This window comes from Chinchilla lanigera, unplaced genomic scaffold (genome assembly GCF_000276665.1).
Source record: "Chinchilla lanigera isolate Chin_1 unplaced genomic scaffold, ChiLan1.0 scaffold00115, whole genome shotgun sequence".
NCBI classification, from domain to species: domain Eukaryota; kingdom Metazoa; phylum Chordata; class Mammalia; order Rodentia; family Chinchillidae; genus Chinchilla; species Chinchilla lanigera.
In genome coordinates this window covers 3,140,574-3,165,329 of record NW_004955516.1, presented here as the reverse complement: position 1 = coordinate 3,165,329, position 24,756 = coordinate 3,140,574, and the positions used below count along the sequence as shown (strand labels likewise).

Below are 24,756 nucleotides of genomic sequence, written 5' to 3'. Positions count from 1 at the left end.
ACAACAGCATGCAATGTACTAACTGTTGTTACTCTCCTATTATTTTGTTAAGAAATTTTGTTTTACCTTTTTTCCTTGCAATAAAAAAAAGAACAACAACAACAAATAAATGGAGCTGTTGAGAAGAAGCTGACTGATGAGTTTTCTGCCTACAGTTTGTGATTGCCGTGAGAGGGAAAGGAAGGAAAGGATGGGGACCGAACTTGGGAGAATATTTCTCCTTTAGAACAGGAACTAGGCTAACTAGGTAACATTCAGGGGAATGCATGTAGGGTGTATTGTCACAGAAATGGAGGAGTCTTTTTCCAAAACCACAATTTTTCTATAAAAAACAGTTCTTCCTTCCTACTCCTTCCTTCTGCTTTCAGTCACTTCCTTCATGTGGTGTTTACTCCATGTCCACAGCAGTATGGCCTTCCACTGTCAGTATGGAATATTTCTAGCTTTTCTTGCTGAGTTTACCAGCTATTATTCTAAATATTCAAAGGCAAGAATTTAAACTTTCTTTTAAAATCTATATTTTTAAGATTAGCATGTGAAGTACCTCAAATCTGAGCCCAGCTTACCTTGTCAGCCATTTTTCCCACTGTTGCCTTCAGATGTACACCTAAATTGTCTACTTAGTCTTACCACTCTGCAGTGGTATCTCATAAATGAAAGCTTTTGTTTGAGAAGTTTGTTTGGCAAATAGAAGTGTTTGGCAAAATTTGTTTTTGTTTACAAACTTTGAATTAGGTGATGAACATGACCAAGGCCATATTTCCTGTATGAACACAAACGTGACCATCTTTTAGAGAATCATGAAGCAAATTAAGTTTGTGAACTGAGGTACCACTGTAATTGGTATTTTCAGCCATCTTTAATGTAAATTGCAATTTTTACACCTCCTCTTTTTTCCTCCTTTGAATTACCTTTTAATGAACCATTGACTGTATATGTTGAGCATATGAGTTACAGGATATCTTAAAAGAAAAAATAACCATATCAGCAAAACATGAGAGGTGGAAGGGAGAATATATACAAGCATAGTCTTTTTCCTTAACTCTCTCCATGAATTGTTTTTAGTTCTTAAGTACTATGAATCTGTGATGTATGATTTGTAGGTAAGTCAGCCCAACCAAAAAAGAATATAAGCAAAGTTTACCTTGCATCTCATGCGGCTCTACCCAGTTTTTTTCATCGTCTCATTTAGTAAGTCTTTATAATGGACTGAGTTGGTGCACAAGTATTATGCTAGATGAAAAGAATTTGATTATTTCTTAGACTACTCACAATAAGTGTAGAACCAGTCAAACCATTAAAACATGTTATCTTCAACCATGGAGCTATTGGTAAGAAATGATGTGCCATGACAGGGAAAGATACTTCTGAGAGAAAGGAGGATTCAGAAAAGACCTCATCAGTAGTTGCACGGTCTGTTATCCAATGTGTTTGGGATTTTGTAATTTTTTAGATACAGAAAGATAATAGAATGCATTTATAATATATTTTACCCTCCCGGCAGGGTCTGGTACAGTGTCCTGGAATCAGACATGCTAATATTTATACAGTAAAACATATAGTCTGATGTATTAAGTGAAACCTGTGAAAAGCTCCAGGTCAAGTTTCAATACCACATCAGTTTATGAATCTGTATTTGTTTGTGAATCTGTATTTGTTTGTGATGGATGTAGTGGATGATTTAATAATGGGAAATGGTGGTATCTCTGTGACCTACTAATTTCTCATTATAATTTTGAGAATGAATTACCTGTACTTTAAACAAGTCAACATTACTTTTATGTTTTTTTTCTCTGCATGTTCCAGTTGGGTCCTTAAGGGCCCTGCAGTTCTATGGTCTTTTACTTGAGTAAAACATTTAGTACATCTTCCAATTGCTACATCCTTACCATTTTACTCAAATACACTAATCTTCGTACTGTACGATCTCCCAAATACCTGCTACATTGGTATGAGTCAAAAGAATATTCATTATGTTGATTACTACTTTAGTTTCATAATGTAGTGAACTTGACTTAAAAAATTCACAGCCTAACTACTTAGGGAAATTTTAGTGGGAGCTCAGTGCATAACTTTCTTTTTAAAATTTAACTGTTTCAATGAACATAAACTTCTTCTGCATACCCTCTATATAGTTTCTCTTTCTGTAGACCAAACCTGTGGTTTTAAGTATCTTTGTCTGGTTTAAGCTTTCATATTAGTTGAAGATTACAAATTTTTTCTTGCTAAAAATTTCAGATAGACTTCACATTGGCAACAGCTGCTAATGAGAATCCTTTAGAATTTTTAGTATTTTTAATAATGATCAAATTTGCATGCCAGATGGCTTGGCAGAAAGATAAGCATTAAATGGTAGGCAGATGATTTATTTTAGAGGAATGAATTAGAAGGTAATTGCTACAACTGAGACTAGGTATGGAGAAACAAAGGTTAGAAAGTAAAATAAACTGCATTTGGTGATTGGAGGTAAGAGAGAAATCTTTATTGCTGGACTTTGGCATGAACCATAAAGTGGCACTTTTATGCTTGTTAATGAAATTAAGAGGTAAAGGAAGTCAAAAGAAAATGGATTATATGTAGATAGTGATGATTATCAACTTGTCTGGCGTTACCCAGACCTTAAATTCTTCCTATAAGGAAAAATTTCTATTAAGTTAAAATTTCTGTTAAGCAGAGAGATAGGTGTATGGATCTCTAGTGTCTTAGCGTCTGTGGTGTACGTTCATAGCTCTCAGTGGGCTTATAGGTAATCACTGTTTAGGTGTTATCTGCTTATAAATTAGAGTAGCAACTCAAGATCATAAGTTAAGTAAAGTAAATCAAACATACAAGCTTCGATATCCCATGGTTTCTCTTATATGAGAAACTCAATGTATAAATAAAGAGCAAAATGAAAGATAGATAATAGGAAACAGGGAGACAGATCTTTTACAAATGGAAAGGGAACCAAGAGAAGGAGGGGAGGGTATATAAAAAGAATTATGAAATGTTATATACATGTACCAGCTCCTCATGGTGAATGTAATCATTATGTACTGCAACATACTAAAAAGGGTTTTTCTAGAAGGCAGCCCCTCCCCGCAAAATAGTATCTACAAAGAAATTAATTAAGGAAGACTTGCAAGTTAAGGCTACTGGTCACTTCCTTTAATTCATTCGACTATGACAGTTTTTCCATATTAAGATATTGTTTTCTAAAAAAAAAAAATAAAGATATCGTTTTCTCTTTTAAAATATGTAAAATTTATACGTAACACATTACTCCCACACTAACTTTTTAATCCATTGCTGTCAAAGCATACAGTTTTTACTCTATGGTGTATTTTTAAAACAAGTTGATAGTATGTTAAACCCTTATTCTTTACAACTTCAAGATTCCTATTTTCAGATATTTTGAGATATATTACTTTGGCCTACATTTTCTCCTTGTACAGCACTATGGCATTTTAACTTTCATAAGACTCAATGTTGCTTAACTTTTATCATTGAAGTGTTCTTTTAACAGGATCCTTCAAAGGAATTAGAATGTTAGTGTAGCAAATAAGTTCTGGAAACTATTGATATTGATAAGATTTCCTTGTAGATAACAGGCTTTCACAATAGTCTAGATACTGTTGAATAGTTTAATCTCAAAGACAGATAAAACCAACTCTAGCAGATGTGGTATAAATTGTTGCAATCATGTTGGACTCTTAGCAAGTTATTGGAGTGGTAATGTGTTTCCAGTACATTGGAAACTCCAGTTTCTAAACTAACAACTTTATTAGTTCCACTTAAATCCCTGTGATAAGTAGTTCAGTAAACATGTCCAAAACACAATGCCAAGGACTGCATTTTCCTCTGAAAAGTTCAGTATTGGGCTGGGGATTTAGCTCAGTGGCACAAGCACCTGCCTGGCCAGTGCAAGGTCCTGAGTTCGATCCCTGGTACTGCAAAAAAAAAAAAAAATTCAGTATTTGTAAGACACTTGAGTTTAAGAAGAACATATCATACAGTATGTAGAGAGACTAAAACTTAATTTTCAGAATACACATTCTCTTGTCTGTCTCCCAGTAATCTGTCAAATAATTATATATCCTAAAGTTACTAATAACATATAAACCAGTAGTTTAATTTATAAAATTTCAACAGTACCAACTCTATTGAAAACCATTCCCCAGAAAGTTAATTTCTTATATTATTTTGTCATTTTGTTGACCATGCTATATGGCACTGTTCTTATTATATGTATAATATTATTACTGCTTCATGCACTTTTGCTGTATCTTTTGTGTATGTATAGTCACTGTGTATTCATTATTTGCCTTTCCTTATTTATTTTCCTAAATCTTAGGGTCTGTACTATTTCATATCCTAATAAAATATTACAGGAAGGGCAGCACAGGGTGGTGGTCTGGAATCCAGTCAACTTCATATCTTGGCTTTTCCATTTACTGACTGGAGGATTGTGGGCAAATTACTAAGCCTATTACTCTTTGCTTCCTCTTCTGAAAAAATTGGGATAATAATTATGTCTAATGTAACTTTTATGGTTTTTGTGTGTATCTTAGCATAAGGTAAGCACTCAATAAACAATAGCTGTTATTACCTGTTTTTTATATGTCCCTTAGAAAGTTATTATTTGTGGACTTAGTGTAGTGGTTCTTAAATGCAGGCATTTTTGTTTTCCCCAGGGGACATATGATAATGTCATGACTTGAATGGGAGGATTGCTAGTAGTATTTTTGTAGAGATTAGAGGTGGTACTAAACTTATCTTCCAGTACACAGGGCAACTTTTCACAACAAAGAATTATCCAGCCCAGAATACCAGTAGTGCTGACTTTAAAAACCCTAAAGGAATCTAGACTAAACATCTTTTAAATAACCTCTTTCTTCTTCTTTTTTTTTTTTTTTAAATGTTAACTATTTTACTTTGACATTTATTTTATGGTTTTTTCAAGTTAAAAATTAGATGTATTCACATTCACACATTTCAACTTCTGTGAGAAAACTGAGATTTCTTCTTCCTTTCTCTTGAAAACTTCAATTTAGTAATTGTGTAATTATTTTAACAATTTAGGAATTTGACCTTTCATGCTCTAATAATATTATTTATTGAACATTACCTGCCATGCACTAAACCAACTATTTTATGTAATGTGTAATCTTCATAACATAGCACTATAAGTATCCCCTTTTACAGTTGAGGAAGCTGAGGCACAGAGAATAAGAAGTATGTGTGAAGCTCAAATTTGATCCCAGGCAGTCTCAGTCTAAAACCAGCTATTGCTCCCTGTGCAGCTGTCTCGCTATAATCTCCAGGCTCTGTTATCTTGCCAAGTACAGTAAACTCAAAGCTCTAGGAGAACAACTCTGGGACTCTCTTCTGCAGTGACGTAGTGAGTCTTACACTTAGGCAAGTTAGGAATACCTTAAACTAGATGAGATCTCTTTTTGAACTAAGAATTCCTTTTTCTTTCACACATACTATCACAAGTACAAGGTTTTTTTTTTTTTTAAAAAGTAGTCCTTGGCAAAGTTTTATTAATTCTCTTTTCGCTTTGATGTCTCTTTTCAAATGGATAAATGAGGTGTTCAGCAACTGTCCACAGTCAGTTGGCCTAATGGAACAGAATTTCTCCCAACACTCTGCATATGTAATAGTGTAACCATGAAGACCACTCCACAGTTAGCGTAGGTCTTAGTTCATAGGCATGGTGGTCTTCTAATATTGCATTGGATTTAATATGTAATAGTTTTTTGTTTTAACATTGGCCAAACAAAATGTAACGATTATAAAACTCTACATTTTTATGTTTAGCATACACTTGCTTTTATGGTTGTTTTTCTGTCATGAGCTTAAAGTTTTTAAGATACTCATTTTATCATTGATTGAGACCTTAATTTTCAGCCATGTGTGGTTGGCTTAAACTATTAGATTCCTTATTGATATTGAGATGCCCGCTACTGTAGGAGAGCACCGCCCTGGAGTGACGGGTAGTAAGAAAATTTTGAGGACTTACTTTTGCTTGCATAGATCTTTCAGTAAGAAACTGGGCAAGTCAAGCTACTAATTCTTAGTAGCTAAACTTGTACCATAAAGAATTTAAAAGCGCAGTATTAAGTTAGCCCGTGTTTCATCTGTCCCCACACTGACATTTGGGAATTTACTTTGGAAACTTACATTATCCCTACAATGCCAGCGTAATCCCCAGTACGGTATTGTCTTAGCTTCAGCGTAATATCATAAATGGCTTCACTCCTGTTATTCTGCATCTTTCCTAGGATCTTTTTCCCTAAATCTCTTTACTCTTATTTTTTTTTAAAATACTTGCTCATTGATTTGGACTCTATGAGAGCCTCCGTCTATCTAAATTGTCCTCCTGTTTCAACTGTTGAACAAAAAATTTCAGTGTTCAAATCAAAGATAAGGGCAAAGAGAAACCACTTTGTTGTTGATTATCAGAAAACAAAGGTTTTCTAAGATTCTCATATCGCACAAAATAATTCTGGAGCTATGATTCCAGAAGTAGAAGTAGGTTGCTCATAGCAACCTTAGCTCTACCTCTTCGTTATTGCAGGAAAGTTCACATATTGCCTTTTTCTAGATAAATAACTACCAGAATAGTAGCACTGGAGGCGAAAGTTACTTCACTGAGTAAAGAGTAGAATAATATTCCGCAGAACCTAGGCCCTGTGTTTTGAAAAAATTGCTGAGCCCAAGAAGCTCATCTTCACAAGAAAGTGAGAAGGTGAAGAAATACAAAAAAGAAGAGAGTACAGTGTCATACAGTGAGAGAAAGCTTGAGATTCTGTTTTTAAAACTCCTTAGTAGCTTTATGACATCATACAAATTTAGCTTCTCTGAGCCCCTGCTTCCCATTTGTAAGGTAAGAGATAACCCTCCCATAAAGGGCCGTAACTGACATAATGTATGTGAACTACCAAATAGATGTCAAATGTTTGGTTCCTTTTTCAAAAAAGTATTTCGTTTTTATTTTCTTGTATAACTTTGTTTTTTCTGCGCATGTGGCAGCACAGTTGAATTTGCAAATCTTCCAAAGGTATCTGCAGAGTTTTAGGCATTATTTTTTTAAAGGAAAATACTGTTTTGAAGTCCTGCTTGGAAAACATACTCAGTAAAATCTGTGCCTCCAGAAGTGAATTGTGAAGATTCCCTTTGCTGTGAGCTGTTTTTATAAGCTATTGGCACCCTATGCAAATGTGCTGTTCAAGCATATACTCAGGTAGCTGGCCTAACTTTGACATGCATCCAGTCTAAACTAAAACATTATTTTGGTTTTTTAATAAGTTAAACATGTAAGAGTTGCTAAAGCCAAACTCAGCAAATTCTTTCGAATATGATACTTAAGGAGTGGCCTGCAACTGTAAAGTTGGTATCATTGTATGTCGTTAAATAAGTTAATAAGTTTTACATATATTTTTAGTTTTCCCTCTTTGGGGGGATTAATATACATAGGTTTTGATAGATAACACTACCTTAACCTAATAACTTATAATAGCAAGGAATTATAAATTAGGAAAAATATGCTATTTTTGTTTGTTTTGTGAGACAGGGTTTCACTATGTAGTTCAGGCTGCCTGTGAGCTCACCAGGTAGCCCAGGTTGGCCTCAGTCTCAGGGTGATCCTCCTTCCTCAGCATTCACCACCACACCCAGCTAATGTGCTATTACTTAAACTCCAAATTTTAGTGGTTTGCTAATTCAATGTTTATTTATTGAACACACTTTGCTATATGCCAGGTGCTATCCCAGGCAGCAAATACATGAATAGACAACATGAATAAAACAGATAGAACCTTTACTTTTAAGAAAATACTCAGTTGCTAAACCTATTTCTTTTTTTCTGTGTATTTTTATTGTTTCTGTATTTTAAAGCTGAAAAGTGCCTTAGAGATCATCTAGTCCAGCCTCCCTGTTAAAATGCAGAACCTCAGCACTAAGATTCACAGGAGAGTGAGAAAATTTAGCATTTTTTAAGAAATGTGAGCAAACTACAGGAAAATCAGCACAAATAGAGTTCACTGTGTTAGCATCAGAAGTGTGAGTTTAGAAAAGGTACACATTATTTCAAAAGTTCAGTTGTAATATAAATGGATTCCACTATATTCAAGTTAAAATGAAGAAATAAATGTCTTCTTCTTCTTTAGCAATGTAGTTAAACCAGTTTGCTTTTGTGTAGTGACTAAATCCATAAATTATTTTCCACTTAAGAATTCAAGAGTTTCAAAAGCAGCTACACAGATGGTTTTGCTGAATGTCTAAGTAGTGTTGACAGAAAAAATTGTGCCTCTCTGCCTCACTAGAATCGTAGCTGCTCACATCTGGAATTCAGAGTCCTTACTTCAAGGATGAGGAAATTGATTCCCAGAGAAGTTAACTAACTTGCCCAAATAACCAAAATTACCAACTAATATTTAAGCAGTGGGTCTGTTTTTAATATATTAAGACCTTTATAGTTTGATATTCAGATCCACGTATTCTCAACTCTAATGATTTAATATTGTCATCATCAAACCTGCTGGATATTTCCTTTTTAAATCTGAAAAATAGCTGAGAAATTGACAAAAGAAAGATTACGAAGTCACAGGTATTAGAACCAAGTCTTTTCATTATTGCTTTTTTCCCTCTTGACATTATTTCTAATTCATATATCTTTTATGCTAAAAATATTCAATATTTAGTTGCTGGTCACAAATCATTTTTCCCCTACAATAGGTATTGTCTTCTGAGAACTCTGAAGCAATGTCAGACATTGAGGGAAGCTCTCATTGCTGCAGGAAAGGAAATTATATGGCATGGACGGACAAAAGAAGAACCAGCTCACTACTGTAGCATTTGTGAGGTAAGTTACTATTCTTATCCATAGTTGTTTTGTAAAAAGCCTCTTCGGGGGGGGGGGGGGACAAAAAAAAAAGCCTCTTCTCCACTTTCGATTTCTCTTTAGTTTGTTTTTAAAGTACATTTATACTTTTATGTAATCCATTTTTTTCTAAATGGCATTGTGTCCAGTTATTTTCTTACTGGGTATTATTAAAATTTAATGTGATGTAGCATTTTATTAATTGTCAATTAACTGTAGAATTATCTACTACAGTCATTTATCTGGTAGATCTTTAACACATGATAATCGTCAAGAAGTTTTAGTTTGAGTATTTAGATTGAGGAACAATTTAGATATAGACAGATGCCAATAAACTAGGTATAGTTTGGTTCAGCTCTATCCATGTGGATAATTCAGTTCTCTCTGGTGTAGTTCACAATACATTTGTCAGTCTTCTGCAAGCAAGACTTGTAAGAGGAGCAGGAACAAAAAAGAAGTTCCTGTCCTGAAGGAGCTTAAATTCTCCTGGGAGAAGACAGATGTAAACAACTGATTTTGATGTACATGGGACTGTGATGAATGTTAAGTTGGACTTACTGTTATGAAAACACTAAGAAAAAAGTGATCTAAGTTTTCCCTTCTGATACCAGCATAAGAGCTCACAGAAGTATTAGCCTTTGAATCCTTCCTTAAAGGATAACTATGATTTCAGTGGGCTGGAAAACAGTGAGAATCAGAGGTAGATACATGGGCTTTAGGAAGAATGTGGGAGTAGGGAAATGGAACACTTTTAGACAAGGGTGAGTAGTTCAGTGTTGCTGGTGTACAGCTTACAGGGCATCGTTAATGCTTTTAAGAAATTTGGTATTTATTCTGAAGTCATTGAAGCCATTAAAATATATGAGCAGGCCACAAATGTGTAGTTTAGAGAAAAAAGTACTTGGAAAGAACTGAAGTAGTGAGCTATTGCACTAATCTTAAGTAAGAGTTGTCCAGAACCTGGCAGTGGAGATATTAAAGAAGGAAAAGAATTTTTTTTATTTTTTTATTTTAAAGAGAGTAGTACATCAGAAACAAATAAAAAATAGAACAGTAGCAGCATACCAGTATTATGAACATAAACAAATCAAAGCAAGAACATTCAAAGTGATGCAGGGTCTAAAGACAAAATAATACAAATCAACAGTGGTTGTTACAAGAATTTTTAAAAATTAGGTAAAATCAGCAAAACAACTCAGTAAATGGCAGGAATAAGGACAGATTGAAGATTGATCACAAATTTTCAAGCTCGGATCACTAGGTTCATCCTGCTGCCCACTGATAGTAATGGGCAGCACAGGGATGGAGTTCTGGGACTTAAAGAGATGAATTCATGAGAATTTCTGTCATTGAAGAAATTTAAGGCTAAGCCAACTTCAAAATTCTGTAATTTTAGTGTTGGCTTTTATTTGAAATCATTGAACTCATAGGCCATTTTAATGTTCTGTGACTGGCCAAAGTAAGACATTAGGAAATAGGTGTATTTATACATCAGAAAAATAAATGTCTAAGTTTTGCTGTATTTGAGACTGATTCCTACCCCCACAAAATTGTTCTTTATCTTGCCCGAAACTCACTCAACTCAATTTCTCTGTGTAAGGTAGAGGTATTATTTCTAAAATCAAGTGATGTTCATTAATATACTTTCATTCTCTTTTGCTTTTTTTTCTTTTTTTGAGGCTGGGTCTCGCTATGCAGTTCAGCCTGGCCTTGAACTCACTATTTAGCCCAGGCTGCCCTTGAACTCACTGCAGTCCTCCTGCCTCAGCCTTGGAGGTGTTGGGATTACAGGCATGCTCCACCACACCCAACTCATTAATACTTTTTATTCTTACTTAATATTCTGTAAAATGAAGCTTTAAAAACTGACTGTTACTTACCTGTCAGTATTTAATACCTGTCACTATTTTATAGGTGACAAAAGGTAAGATTATTGATAGGTAACTTTACTCACCTATAAAATAGTTAGATTATAGTCACTCAACAAGTGTGTTTTGAGGTTTGGCTAAGCACTCAACACTGACATCCTCTAGAAATGCAAATGAAAGGGGAGGGAAGACAAGCATCCATACACAGTACCCTGTGATGAGTACTATCATACATAAAGAAAAGAGAAATAATGGTCAGTTCATCTGGATTGCATGCTAGTTTTTGAATTTAAAACCGAAATAAGGTGACTTTTGTCAGAGTTGAATTTGGCTTATCATGAGTATCTTATTCCCCACTAAATATGCATTAGCATGGTGTCTTTGGGTTTAGTACAACATAAAGATTCTTAAACACACCCATTTTTTTTTTTTTTTCCAGTGCCTACTCCTTTTTTTTTGGTAAGACAGAGTTTTGCTCTGCAGTTCAGGCTAGTCCTGAACTCACTTTGTAGCCCAGGCTGTCCTTGAACTCACGGCGATCCTCCTGCCTCAGCCTCCCAAGTGCTGGGATTACAGGCATGGACCATCACACCTGGCTTCAGTGCTCCTTTTAACCAGAGATAACTGTCCACAATTTCATTTAAGTAGAATTCCATGATTATACTAAAGCAGTGTAGTATCTATTATCATCTCTTTGAATGCATTTTTCTTTTGTATAAAATAGGTGGAGGTTTTTGATCTGCTTTTTGTCACTAATGAGAGTAATTCTCGAAAGACCTACATAGTACATTGCCAAGATTGTGCACGAAAAACAAGTGGAAACCTGGAAAATTTTGTGGTGCTAGAACAGTACAAAATGGAAGACCTGATGCAAGTCTATGACCAATTTACATTAGTAAGTGAAATCAACATGTGAGTACAGTTAGCTGGGTTAAGAGGGAGCAGTGTTTGCTCTGTCACCTGATAAATAGGAGGTAATGAAACATTCAAAATTTCCTTTGGCTTGTCAGATACTGCATGAGGGTGTGTTCATACCATTTCCTCTTCCATCACTTCCAAATACTTATTCCTATGAAATAGGCATGTATCATTTTCACTTTTCTTGCGACCAGCCTGAATAATGTTAGAGAGCAACATTTTAAGACACTTACATGCTTTAGAACACTATCATATCTTTTATACCATTTGATCTTAGTTGACAGAATGTATATGTAGGTTATTAGTTCCTGCATAATGAATCGTAAGTGTGATTTTAAGTATACTTCTGCTTTTAATTGTATTTTTTTTAAATTTTGAACTTGCCAGAAGTATTAACTTCATGAGAATATTTGATGGAGCTTAACTTCCTGGTATGTTATATAACTTTATGGAATTCAAGTATATTTGTACATTGCACAGAGTTTTTAATTTCAAACAGCAGATGCTTGGGAAGCATGTTATTCTAGTCGATCAATAGCTTTATGAATAAGAAACACAGACATAATTTATGAATTGTTGATTTTCTCCAATATTTTCTGTCACACATATGTGGACAGAAACTGAAACTTACTTCCTGATATTTTCACTTGAATGGTCTTCAGAATTGCTTGAAGGAGAAAGTTACCTGGAATATGTTGAACAGAGTATATTACTTACTTGAGGTAGATCCTGAAGGTGGTCACTAGTGAAATTGTAATTGATTTGCTGAATTATTTTTCTAAAAGTACTTTTAAGCAATCTTTAAAAAAAAAAAAAAAAAAGAATAGTAAACTAAATAATGTTCCAAGAGTTTTTGACTAGTTTATGAAGTATAGAGAACTGCTGGTATAGTGAGTAATGGTTTTAGACTTTTAGGAAAAGTGGCCAGGTGGGAGGGAAATGGTAAAGAATGTTATACTTTTTACATTGTATTGCAGCAGGCTGTTAAACTTTCCAAGAGCTATTTCCTGAGTTCATAAGCAGACTGTTTGTAGCCATGTACTAGGGAACACTTTTACCAATTTGTATACCAAAATAACCTACCTTACTTTTATTTTCAGGGTCCTCCATTACCGTCCGCCTCATCTTGATATAGTTCTATGGACTTTACACATGAGACCGTTTCTGCTATTCAGGAAGTTACCCAGTTCTGCACCACTGTTTTTGTAGCTATCTCCTAAGGCTGCTGGCTGAAAACTGTGTCTATGCAACCTTCCAAGTGCGGAGTGTCAACCAACTGGATGGGGGAGAATAGCACTCCTGCTCCAGGACTCTCACAAAGCTAATCAGCTGAACTTCAGAGAAAACAATAATAATTTCCATGTTTTGTATATATCTGACAAAACTGGCAACATCATACAGACTACTGACTTGAAGACAACCTCTTTTATATTTCTCTATTTCTGGGCTGGTGAATTTGTTTTCATCTTTTTCCCCCTTCAGAATTTTCCTTGGAAAAAATACTAGCCTAGCTGGTCATTTCTTTGTAAGGTAGTTAGCAATTTTAAGTCTTTCTTTGGTCAACTTTTTTTTTTTTTTTTTTAATGTGAAATTTAGGTAAGAAACTTTTTTACTGCTTTTATGTTTTTCTGTCTTGTTTTAAAACCATGATGGCTACACTTTTGGTTCCTAAATAAAACATTAAAAAAATTAACAGCCAAGTCACAAAGATAATGGATTGCACATAGACTAAGGAGTAAACTTCAGATTTGTGATTTTTGTTTCTAATCTTGATGTAAATTTACACTATTTATAAATACATATTTATTGCTTGAAAATATTTGTGAATGGAATGCTGTTATTTTTTCCAGATTTACCTGCCATTGAAATTTTAAGGAGTTCTGTAATTTCAAACACTACTCCTATTACATTTTCTATGTGTAAATAAAACTGCTTAGCATTGTACAGAAACTTTTATTAAAATTGTTTAATGTTTGAAGAGTTTTCTATTGTTTGAGTTTTAAAAAGAATTTATGTACAGTACTCAGTTTTTGTTCATTTTTCAACTCTGATTATATATATTTTATATATACTTATGTATGTATATATAATATATATAGAAATCGATATATATATGTATAAAGATTTAGAACTTAAATTTTTCTCGTTTTAAGTTTCACATCTATGGTAGATTTTTGAGGTGTTTACTGTAAAGTATTGCTTACAAAAGTATGATTATTTTTAAAGAAATATATATGGTATGTATATTCAAGACCTAAAATGTCAGACTGGTTTATTGTTAAGTTGCAATTGCTACAGTGACAGACCAATAAACAATTGCTGCCAAAATGTAGTGTAATAGTAAAAAACAAACAGTAACTGAATTTTAGATTTTAAAGGGAATGTTATATTGGCTTGACAAATCCTGTACACCAGTTAGAAGCATTTTATATGGAAAAAGGGATTCCAGGATGAAGGGCTCTATTTTAGAATGCAAATAAATTTGAGAGACTTATTTTTTAATGGTAGGCAGTTTTGAAATTTCATGCTTTCCTGCTTGGATGGTTTTATGGGGGGGAGGCTCAAATTCCATATCACTGAATAAAATATAGCAAGATTTATTAACATTCACAAATCACTGCTACTTAACGATAGTATTTCATTTTATAATAATAGCACTTACGTTTGTTCCTCCATTTTCTGAAGCATTTGGCACATAATCTCATTTTATAATAGAGTTCTTTCATGAATTTTCCAGGAAGCATTAGTGAAGAAGCATAGAGACTGTTGTAAATGAAGTTTTTTTTTCCTTTTTAATGTATGACTAAAGAGAATTTATATTCCCGTTTAGTAGAATGCTATGCTAATTGCGCTAATCAAATACCTTTTACATAGTTTTGGAGTATGTCCTCCTAGAAACAATTTGAAGGCTTGAAAACATGAAAATGTTTTATTCAGTTAGTAATTTTGGTAAATATTGAATATCTATTAGCAGCAGTATTCTCATTTATTTATAATTTCAGAAGGAAATAATTCCAAATCTATTTTAGTTATGGAGTGAGATTGCTTGTCTAAGTGCTGCTCAGTGTGTTTATCCATGAAATGAACATTTTAAAAAGGTTTTCTTGTAAAATTGCCTACCTAGAAGTCATATAACATAAAAGAACTAAAGACAAACATTTTTGCAGTTAAAAGTTGCAATCCACACATCAAGAAGCAAAGATTATAAGAATGTAAGGTTGTACCTAAATCTTTTTTAACTTATTCTGGTTTCTTACTTGACATAGTGTCTTCTGTGGTTTTGTAATAATAGTTTATTATCAAGATGAATATGTTATCTGACATTTAAGAGAAATTTTGTATAATGTGTATTTATGTCAAGAATAACAGTTGTTCAAAAGCTTAGTCTTTGGATGGAGCGATATGAGTAGAAATCATTACTCTGAAGTGTAATTAGATGGCATAAAGTCCTATATTAGGTGCTTTTTTGGTTAGTTTAACATCCTTTGTAATTTGCATTTTTCGGGTTTTAGATGATATAAATTTTTCTTTCTATAGAGTGTGTAGGTAAGTCCCATTAAGGCACACTATCCAGATGGTTTAATAAGGAAACAAGTTTGCCTCAACACACACATTGTTCAGAGGAAAAATCTAGTCACACACTGCATAAAAAAAGCAGATCTGATCAAGAAAGTGGTAACTAAATAATATGCTTTTCTCACTGACACCAGAAACTCTTAGCATCAATATAGCAACTCAACTTGTCTAACCTATTAAGTTAAATTAATTAAAAGTTATTGGCTTCTGCATTTTATAGTAAAACCGAATTCACTTTTCCAAAGTAATAAATTGACAGGTCGTTCAGAATATATTAGTAATTGGCCAAGTGAAATTTAGTATCATAGAACTTAAATGAAATGTCCACTTCATAGAGAGAACCTAGTTATGAAAATACATGTATGTGTATTTTCATTTAGTCTGCATATTTATGCTGAATATGAATGTGATCCCTGCTCTCTACCCTCCATACACACATTTAAGGTGGATAATTCATGTAAATGTATGTTGTAAAATCGAAAAGGTAACCAGAAGGGTGAGTGGTGTTGGGGCTTGCATTTTAGCAGGAATTACATCATCACAACTGACCAAGAAGAGTTGAGAACTTCAAATTGTTTCACTCAACAATTAGAGAGGTAGGAAAGACCCAATGTTGGAAAGCTATCCCTGCCATGACATGTTAGATTTTACTCTGTAATTAATATGGAACCTTGCACTGGATTTAAGCAAAAGAACCATGAACTTGCAGCAATCTTCCTGCCTCTTAACCATTGTGTCTGTCCTCTACATTGCAGTGATACCTTGGTTTATGAACTAGTTTCCATGTTTTGGGCTGTGAACCAAATTGGATGAGAACCAAATCAAATTTCTCCATAAGGTCAACATTGAGCTTAACCACTGAATTTGATTTGGTTATTGTGCAGTTCTGTTGCAACCAGAATCATGGAAAGGAGTTGGTGAACCAAGGTACCACTGTACTACTAGGATATTTCTAAAGCATAGAACTCCAAGAAAGAGATGATTTGGGTTTGTGCTTTTGGATATTGTAAAGGTGGAAATAGAAGCACAAATTTGGAAGACAAATTCACTAGATTCATTGGATGTCTTCCAGGTAGGTGTGAGGGTGCTTACAACCACAATAGGAGATACATATGAATAAAAAGTAATGAAATGTCTGTGGGGCATTTAATATGTTGAAGTAGCAGATAACTTGCTTTGGAATTAGGAATGACCTAGACCAGCGGAATGTATCTGGCCATGTCAGTTGAGGTGGTTTGTAAAACCAGTAAGATCACACATGAATTGTCAATTGAGAATAGTGAACCAAACACCTAATAGGGAATGTCTGCACATAAAGGGCAGACTGCAAAGGAGTAGTAGCTTAAATTAGCTGGAGCTATTAGGCTACAGCTTTTGAAAAAAGAGCCATATTATACTACAAAGATGAGGATTAAAAACATTCCTCTTGGTTTCCATAAGATTGTTGGTGACATATGCCAGAGCTCCTTCAGTGAAGTTACAGCCTAGTTACCATAATGGGAATAGGCATTAAATTTGAGAGATGAATCCGTTTGGCTTTTCTGGGAGCTTTAGATGTAAAATTACTCGCTTTAGAAATTGGTAAATAGAAACATTACCAATTTAAACATTCTGCAGCATTATCCCAGAATGTTTTACACAGTAGTGGTTTTGTATCTATCTTGAAGTACCTCGTGGTGTTTTACTTTTGAGAGGAAGACATACTTTTCAGTCAGGGAGGTGAAACATGGTGATATCTGTTGTGTGGAGTACTGACAACTTGTGAAAAACATGGTGCTTAGTGCTTTTCTATTTATTCTACACTATAAGTGCTGTTTTTATCACCACCTTTATAGATAAGTAAGCCAAGGCAAAGGGGCATCATACAACTTGTGCAAGGTTTCCTATTAAGTGATTCCAGCTTAAAATCTGACTATCTCCCCCTGTAGAAAGGAATTGCTGAATTTTTATTCCACAGATTCAAAGAACCCTTTCATTTTGAATATTTAATAAGATCAAGATGTCTTTAAATTTGATAACGTATAATTAAGCCAACCATATCTTTCATAGTCCAAGCCAGGACCACTTTGAAAGGAGGCACTATTAATAACTGAGTTCGGGAACAGCCATAAAATAGGACTGTCCTGGGTGAATAAGGATGTGTGATATAGTGTGTTTAAGTTAGTATTTGGAAGCATCAGTTTTGGGAGATTTTCCTCCCAACATCATATTCCTAGATTTTTTTCTGTCTTAGAATGCATGCATGAATTTAGTTGCATTATGACTCATCATTGGAGTTGAAGCAGATAGTGAATTGTCAGGGAAAAGATGTATATAATGAATTAGAAGTGGTAGAGGAAAGGGAAATTCTTGTTTTTAAGTCAGCGATGTCTGAGTTATTCCTGTCAATGCCATTTCAAAGAATGCAGAAAGAAAATGAATAGAATAATCTTAATGTGAGATTATTAGTGCGTTTGTTTCTAAACTCATCCAACTATCTCCAGTCTAGTTTAAGATGGTAATCTGATTTAGCATATTCAGAATATGGTTGTGTCAACCTTAAAAAATATAGTCACCATTTTCTCAGGGTTTTAAAACCATTTGGCACCATGTAATTGACTTCCAAGGGGTTAACATGTTTTGATATAAATCAACAGAAAGACTCTAATGAACGTAAAAACTCAATGTATTGAGACTGTAACCCATGTGTGTGATGACTTCAAATAGATTCAAGATAGGATTAACATAAAGGAACACTGAAACATACCCACTTTCACTACCTATTAAAAATAAGGGAGGCCACCCAGCCAGCCCCACCTCTGCTGTAAGTATGCTGCCTATGGCTTGTACTCTGACATCAACAGGGCACATGGCACAGTGACAAAATCTAGCACTGGTGGTCTGCATTGGCCATGGCCAACTGCCTGATAAGTAAGAGCACATCCTACGTGCCAGATGACTGATTCACAGCATGGCAGCTCTAAAACTGTGGAGACGGCCTCCTGACAATTTTCTCATTCTCCCTGAATACACTGACTTCACTGCAGACCAGGGAGACCTGACTTCTTTGACCAAGATCACACTGAAGACCCTCCTGGTTTCCTCACCCATGGATTCAGTCACAGGCTGGCATCGCCATTATAGTGATGCTTGCAGAAGGTACTGCTTTCATCCACCACAACTGCACACCTGAATCCCAAGCCAATGAAGGTAGCAAAGTGAAGAAATACGAGCAGGGCTTCATCATGGACCCTATGGTTCTCAGCCCCAATAATTGTGTATGGGTTTTTTGAGGCTAAGGCCCAGTGTGGCTTCCGTGGTATCCCCATCACAGGTATAGGCCAGGTGGGGAGTTGCTTAGTGGACATCATCTCCTTGAGGGATATTGGTTTTCTCAAGGAGGAGGAGCGTGGCTGTTTTGGGGAAGAGATCATGACAAGAGGAAAGAGCTTGGTGATTGCCTCTGTAGGCATCACATTAAATGAAGCAAATGAAACTTTGCAGCACAGCAAGAAGGGAAAGTTGCCCCTTATAAATGAAAATGAGCTGGTGGCTGTCATTGCCCAGACTGATGTGAAGTCCTGGGATTACATATTGGTCCCCAAAGATGCTGAGAAGCAGCTGCTATGTGGGGCAGCCGTTGGTGCTCAGGATGAGTATAAGCTGGATTTGTTAGTCCAGTGGGATGTGGATGCAGTGGTTCTAGATTCTTTCCAGGGCAACTCCATCTTCCAGATTATTATGATCAAGTACATCAAAGAGAAATACCCTAATCTCCAAATCATTGGAGCCAGTGTAGTCACCACAGCTCAGGCCAAGAACCTCATTGACAGGTGTGGATGTCCTGCAGGTGGGGATGGGAAGCTGCTCCATCTGCATCACCCGGGAAATACTGGCCTGCAGATCATCCCAAGCAACAGCAGTGTATAAAGATATCAAAGTAGCCACTTGGTGTTCCTGTCATCACTGATGGAGGAATCCAAAATGTGAGCTATATTGCCAAAGCCTTGGCCATGCGGACCCCCACAGTCATACTGAGCTCCCTCCTGGCTGCCGCCATTGAAGCCTCTGGTGGGTACTTCTTCAACAGAAGAAGAGTCTGACTAAACAATATGAGTCTGACTAAACAAATATGGTACACGTTCTCTTGATGGCATGGACAAGCGCCTCAGCAGTCAGCACCAGTGTTTCAGTGAAGCTGAGATACTCAAAGTGCTCCATAGGATGCCACCTTAGCAAGGCAAAGGGTCCACCTACAAGTGTGTCCCCCATTTGTTACTGGCATCCAGCCCTCCTGCCAAGACACTGGCACGAGGAGGTCGACCCAATGCCAAGCCATTATGTACTCGGGAACTTAAGTTTGAGAAGAGAATATCCTCAGTTCAGGTGGGATGCAGCATCTGCAGCATTGACTTACATAAGTGGCTTTTTTGAAAAATCACACCGGCTTGGATTTTCAAAAGAAGTTTGAAAATAAATATATAGCAAGGAGAAAAGAGGAGAAAGCAAATACAACTGGCTTCTAAGCTTGTTTAATTAACTGTAGTTAAGCTTTAATTTTAGTGCTGTACTTTGTGCTAGTGTAATACTTCTGGAAGAATGAAATTAGATATGAATGTTATGTTTAGAAGGTGTTAAAACTTATTTAAATATCATTATCTTTCATTAAATATACTTGTTGAGTACAACTTTAGAGATGACTCCACAGGAAAGAGTGTGTCTAATAAAGGGAAGTCATATCCAAATCTGTTTTTTCAAAGTTCTGTGCATATTGAGGCTTTCAATATGATATGATACATATAGATAGTAAAATGGTTATTGTAATGATGCAAATTAACAACTATCACATAATACTTTTGTGATATGAGCAGCCAGAATCTTAATCCCTAATATAATACAATTTTATTAATTTTAGTGTTGATGTTATGCATTAGATGTCTAGATGTGTTCATCTTATATGTGTCTATTTGTATTCCTTTGACCTACCTTCTCACTCCACCTGTGGTTATCACTGTTTGATTCTATATCTCTATATTAAAATAAATGATCATCATGCAAATATCCCATCATAAATCATTGTAAATCAGATGGAAATTGTAGTCCATAACTTAGAATCCATGTATAAGGCTGTCTTCATCTGCTCCTCCGGAAAAGGTCAGTCTGCTGAAAGTTCCATAAATAAGAGCCCGCTGAAGACCTGAGTGTGAACAGTAGGCAATCTGCTAGTTAACCTGAAAAGGCCATGAAACCTTTTCAGGCTTGCTTCTGCTTCTACTTAGCTGCCTCCCTCTCATTTCCTGTTTTCGTCTTACCCTTTCACTCCCCTTTCCCGCCCAATTCAGCTCTATTATTAAATTTTTGTTTAACCCTTTTAATCACTTGGACTTTTATAAACTTCACGTTAAAATACAACATGCATAGAGTACACAGATTATAAGAATATACCTTTTAAAAAAAATACCTTTATGAGTTATTACAAAGCAAATACCCATGTAACTACCAGCCATGTAGAGAAACCGAACTTTGCCAGCACCCCAGAAGCTCTTTGTCCGTCCTTCCTGTTACTACACCCTTTTCCCCCTAAAGATAACCATCATCTTGGCCTTCTAACATTGTAGATTACTTTCACCGTTTTTGAGATTTATATACCAGATGTATTCATTTTTTTTCTGACTGCTTTCACTTTCACATTCTATAGATAGGTACATTTTTATTTTTTTGTCACTGAACCATTTAGAAGTTGGCTGTAGGGCCGGGGATGTAGCTCAGTGAGCAGCACAAGCACCCGCCTGGCAAGCGCAAGGTCCTGAGTTCAATTCCTGGTACAAAACCAAACAAAGTTGACTGTAATCTGGCTGTGCTGTAATCCCAGCACACTGGGAAGGCAAGACAAGGGATTAGAAATTTGATTCCACCCTGGGCAATTCAGTGACTTAGCAAGACCCTATCTCAAAATAAAATACTAAAATAGGCTGGGGATGTAACTCAGTGCGGAGGCCATGGGTTCAATCCCTGGTACCACTTGTCCAAAGACAGTGTATTGCAAACTTTTTGACACTTTGCCCCTAAATATTCAGCATGTATTTTGTACTAATACAGACTCTTTTAAAATAGCACTACATATGACATCTAAGAATTGGTAATTCCAATATCATTTAATGTCCAGTTCCAATTGAGATGCCCTCCATTGTCCCAAAAAATGTCTCTTGATTTTTTAGAGCCAAGATCAAATTAACACTTTTATTTTTATTTAGTGTCTTTTAATTCACTGCTCCCTTTCCTTGTTTTTTATGAAATTGATTCGAGTCCAGAATTCCTGCATTCACTATGTATAATTTTTTCCTCTTGGTAATCATTAAACTTACATGATATTTTTCATGATGATGTTGTATCTATCAGGAAGCACGTTATGTCAGATTATCCCACTCTTGTGATACCGTTTGATCATTTGGTTGAGGCAGTGACTACTAGATATTTCCACCATAAGGGTACATTTTTCAGTTTCTGAGAGAGCACTCTGGGGTTGTACTTTGCCACCACATAAAATACTCTGTCCTGGATGTATTCGTATTTTAATCCATGAATCATTTTTGGGTGAATTGAGGGTTGAAAATGCTAATTTTCAAATTCTGTCATTCCCTCTATGTTAGCTGATACTTTGTTCTGAACAGTATATGTTCATATTTTTTCTTTGAGTATTGCTATGAATTCATAGATTTTTCAGAGTTTTATGGCCACAGTCGTTACTCGTACTCAGATTATCTCAAGCTGGCTCCTGTTTCCTTCCGACACACCCCTCGTAAGTATATCAGGTTTCGTTGCTTTGTGGCATAACTTCTCTCAGATTCACTTTCCCACTTTGTAGTTTCCCTGGCTCTGCCTTGGAATCGGTCATTTTTCAAAGAACCTCATTTCCTTTTAGTATAAAAAGATACTTAGATACCCAGATCTTGCTACTAAGTTTATATGGCTACTACAATATCATTGTTTCTAAGCCTTTTTTGTAGACAGCTATTGTTTTTAAAACTTGAGTTCATACTGATATTTTCAATTCACATTTAATATTAATTTTTTTTACCTTTTATATTAACTTTCTCCCCCTTGTACATGTAGTGTTGGATCCTAATAACATTATTATTTTTTTTGTCTGTGTGGTTATGTCATCAGTTTGGTTTTATCTTTTGATTTTGTTTTCAAAATATATAACATTTACATGGTTCAAATTGCAAAAAAGTATTAACAGACAACAGCTCTTTCATGTTCAAATTCTTCCCATTCAGCGTTTATAGGTAATTATTTTCAACTCATTACCTCAGATTTCCATTTTTTTTCTTTCTTTTTTTTTTTTTTTGGTTTTTCTCCGGTGCCAGGAACCGAACTCACGACCTTGCGCTTGCCAGGCAGGCGCTTTGCCGCTGAGCTAAATTCCCAGCCCCTCCATTTTTTTTTCCAAAATAATTTTGTACAGGTAGTCTTTCCCTCCCCCCCACATACATTTATGATGTAGCATGTGGTGTATGTTGACATCTTAATTTCTTTCCTGGATATATCCTAACAGCATATAGCAATTCATGGTACTCCATCATTATATGCATGTACCATGTTTTAACAGACATTTCAGGTGCTTCCAGTGTTTTGCTATTTCAAATAATGTTGCAATGACGTTATGTTTATGTTGTTTTGTATTTCTGGAAGTATGTCTTCTAGGTAGAGTCCAAGAAGTTTCATTACCAGGCTAAAAGTTTTGACATAGTTTTGCTCACTATTGCCTTTTATAGATGTATGCTGTTGCACTAGTCCTGGCAGAGTATCAATATGGTGACCATGACGTACCTCTCACAGCCTTGACAACAGACTATATTATGGAGCTTTTGGATTTTCACAAATATGATAAGTGAAAACAGGCTACTTAAGGGCTACTTACCTGTTTTTTAAGCCTTTTTTTTTTGATGTATGGTTACATATGGTAAGCTGAGCAGGTCTTAAGTATACAGTTGTGTAAATTTTGACAAATGTATACATCTATACCCTAGTCCAAGAACAGTGCATTACTGTTGCCCTTGAAAGTTCTCTCATGACCTTCCATTCTGCTCCTTTCTTCACTTGCTTCCTGAGACAACTGCTTTTCTGATTTCTATGCCCATGGATTAATTGTAGTATTCTGAAATGTCATTTAAATGGAAGTATGCAAAATGTGCTTATTAGCATTTGACTTCTTCAACCAGGCATAATGTTTTTAAAATTTCCTATGGTGATGTATGCCTACTGAATTAACCTTTTCGTTCACATGCTGCCTTGTACAAATTGGGATATGATGACTTTTTATCTTCACTTCAAAATACTTTTTAATTTTTCTTTGATTTCTTCTTTGACACATGGATTATTTAGAAATGTGCTATTTAACTTCTAAATTTGTGGTTTTCAACATTTTTTTTTACTGGTTTTTAATTCCTGTGTAATCATAGAATATTTTTTAGGTTTTGAATCATGTTTTAATTTCATTAAACTTAATTTGTCTCATTTGTTTTTAATCCCACCTAATATGGTTTTTACATTTCAGGCATCATCATAATTTTATCTCTAGAAGTTTGACTTGAATCGTTTTAAATGTCTTTCACATCTGCCTCCCTCTTTCTTGAACAGATGTAATGTAGTTTAAAAGTTAAAGTCCTTGTCTATGTATTCTATCCTGTGTATCACTTCCAGGCTTATTTTGAGTGATTTTGATTCTCATTATGAGTTACATTTTCCTGTTGCTTTTTATGCCTAATAACTTTTCATTTACTGCCAGACAGTGCAAATTTTATCTTATTGGGTTCTGGATATTGTCTGGATATTATTATTTCTCTATATATACTTTTGGGCTTGTTCAAGGATGTATAATTACAGTACTTAACCGTTTGAATCATTTAGGTCTTATTTGTAAGCTTTGCTAGGTGAGACTAGAGCAGTGTTCAGTTCTAATTTTGTGCCACTATTCAGAGTACCTAATGCTATATGTTTTATAAAGTTTTTCCAATTCATTTGGGAGAAACAGTAACTATTGACTGAGTTGGCTCCCAGGGCTTCTTTCCTCTAATTTTTTGGAGTGGTTTTCTTCTCCCCTACCCATTTTGGTCTGGAGTAGTTAGTTCACACCCCCTGATCCTTTTAGTTAAAAACTTGAAAGGAATCCTGTGGAAATCTCAAGAGATATTGTTCCATGCATTTCTACCTACTCTGGCTCTCTGCCCTGGGAGCTTTTTGTTGTCTTGGTCTCCTTGAATTCTCAGCTCTGTCTCTTTGAGCTTTGACTCAAGAAAACTGGGCTTGGATTGGGTTTTGTCTTCCTAGACGATGACCTAGAAGCTCTCCGAGTAATAAGCTGCAATTGTAAAGCTCACTTCATTTCCCTTTTCTCAGTGATCGTTGTCTTGTGATGCCTGTTTGCCAATGTCTGAAAACAATTACTTTATTTGTTCGGTTTTTTACTTAAGGCAAGAGGGTAGATAAATCCCTTTACTCCATGTTTGCAGGAAGCAAAAGTGTGTGGGTTTTAATGTAGAATTA

At 35.3% G+C, this 24,756-nt stretch overlaps 1 protein-coding gene and 1 pseudogene across 5 annotated transcripts in view; both read left to right on the top strand.

Moving 5' to 3' along the window:
* Positions 1-13,980, top strand: part of Kdm6a (lysine (K)-specific demethylase 6A) — a 195,483-nt gene extending 181,503 nt beyond the window's left edge. For 4 of the 5 annotated variants that reach the window (XM_005408989.2, XM_005408986.2, XM_005408992.2 and 1 more), the window contains 3 exons: positions 8,722-8,848; positions 11,459-11,629; positions 12,753-13,980. In XM_005408989.2, coding sequence (XP_005409046.1) covers positions 8,722-8,848; positions 11,459-11,629; positions 12,753-12,782 — 328 coding nt within the window. In that variant the 3' untranslated portion in view covers positions 12,783-13,980. Of the gene's footprint in view, positions 1-8,721; positions 8,849-11,458; positions 11,647-12,752 lie in introns of all 5 variants that reach the window. The other variant, XM_005408987.2, reaches the window with a different exon arrangement.
* Positions 13,981-17,906: 3,926 nt separating this feature from the next.
* Positions 17,907-20,124, top strand: LOC102009977 (annotated as a pseudogene).
* Positions 20,125-24,756: the final 4,632 nt, after the last annotated feature.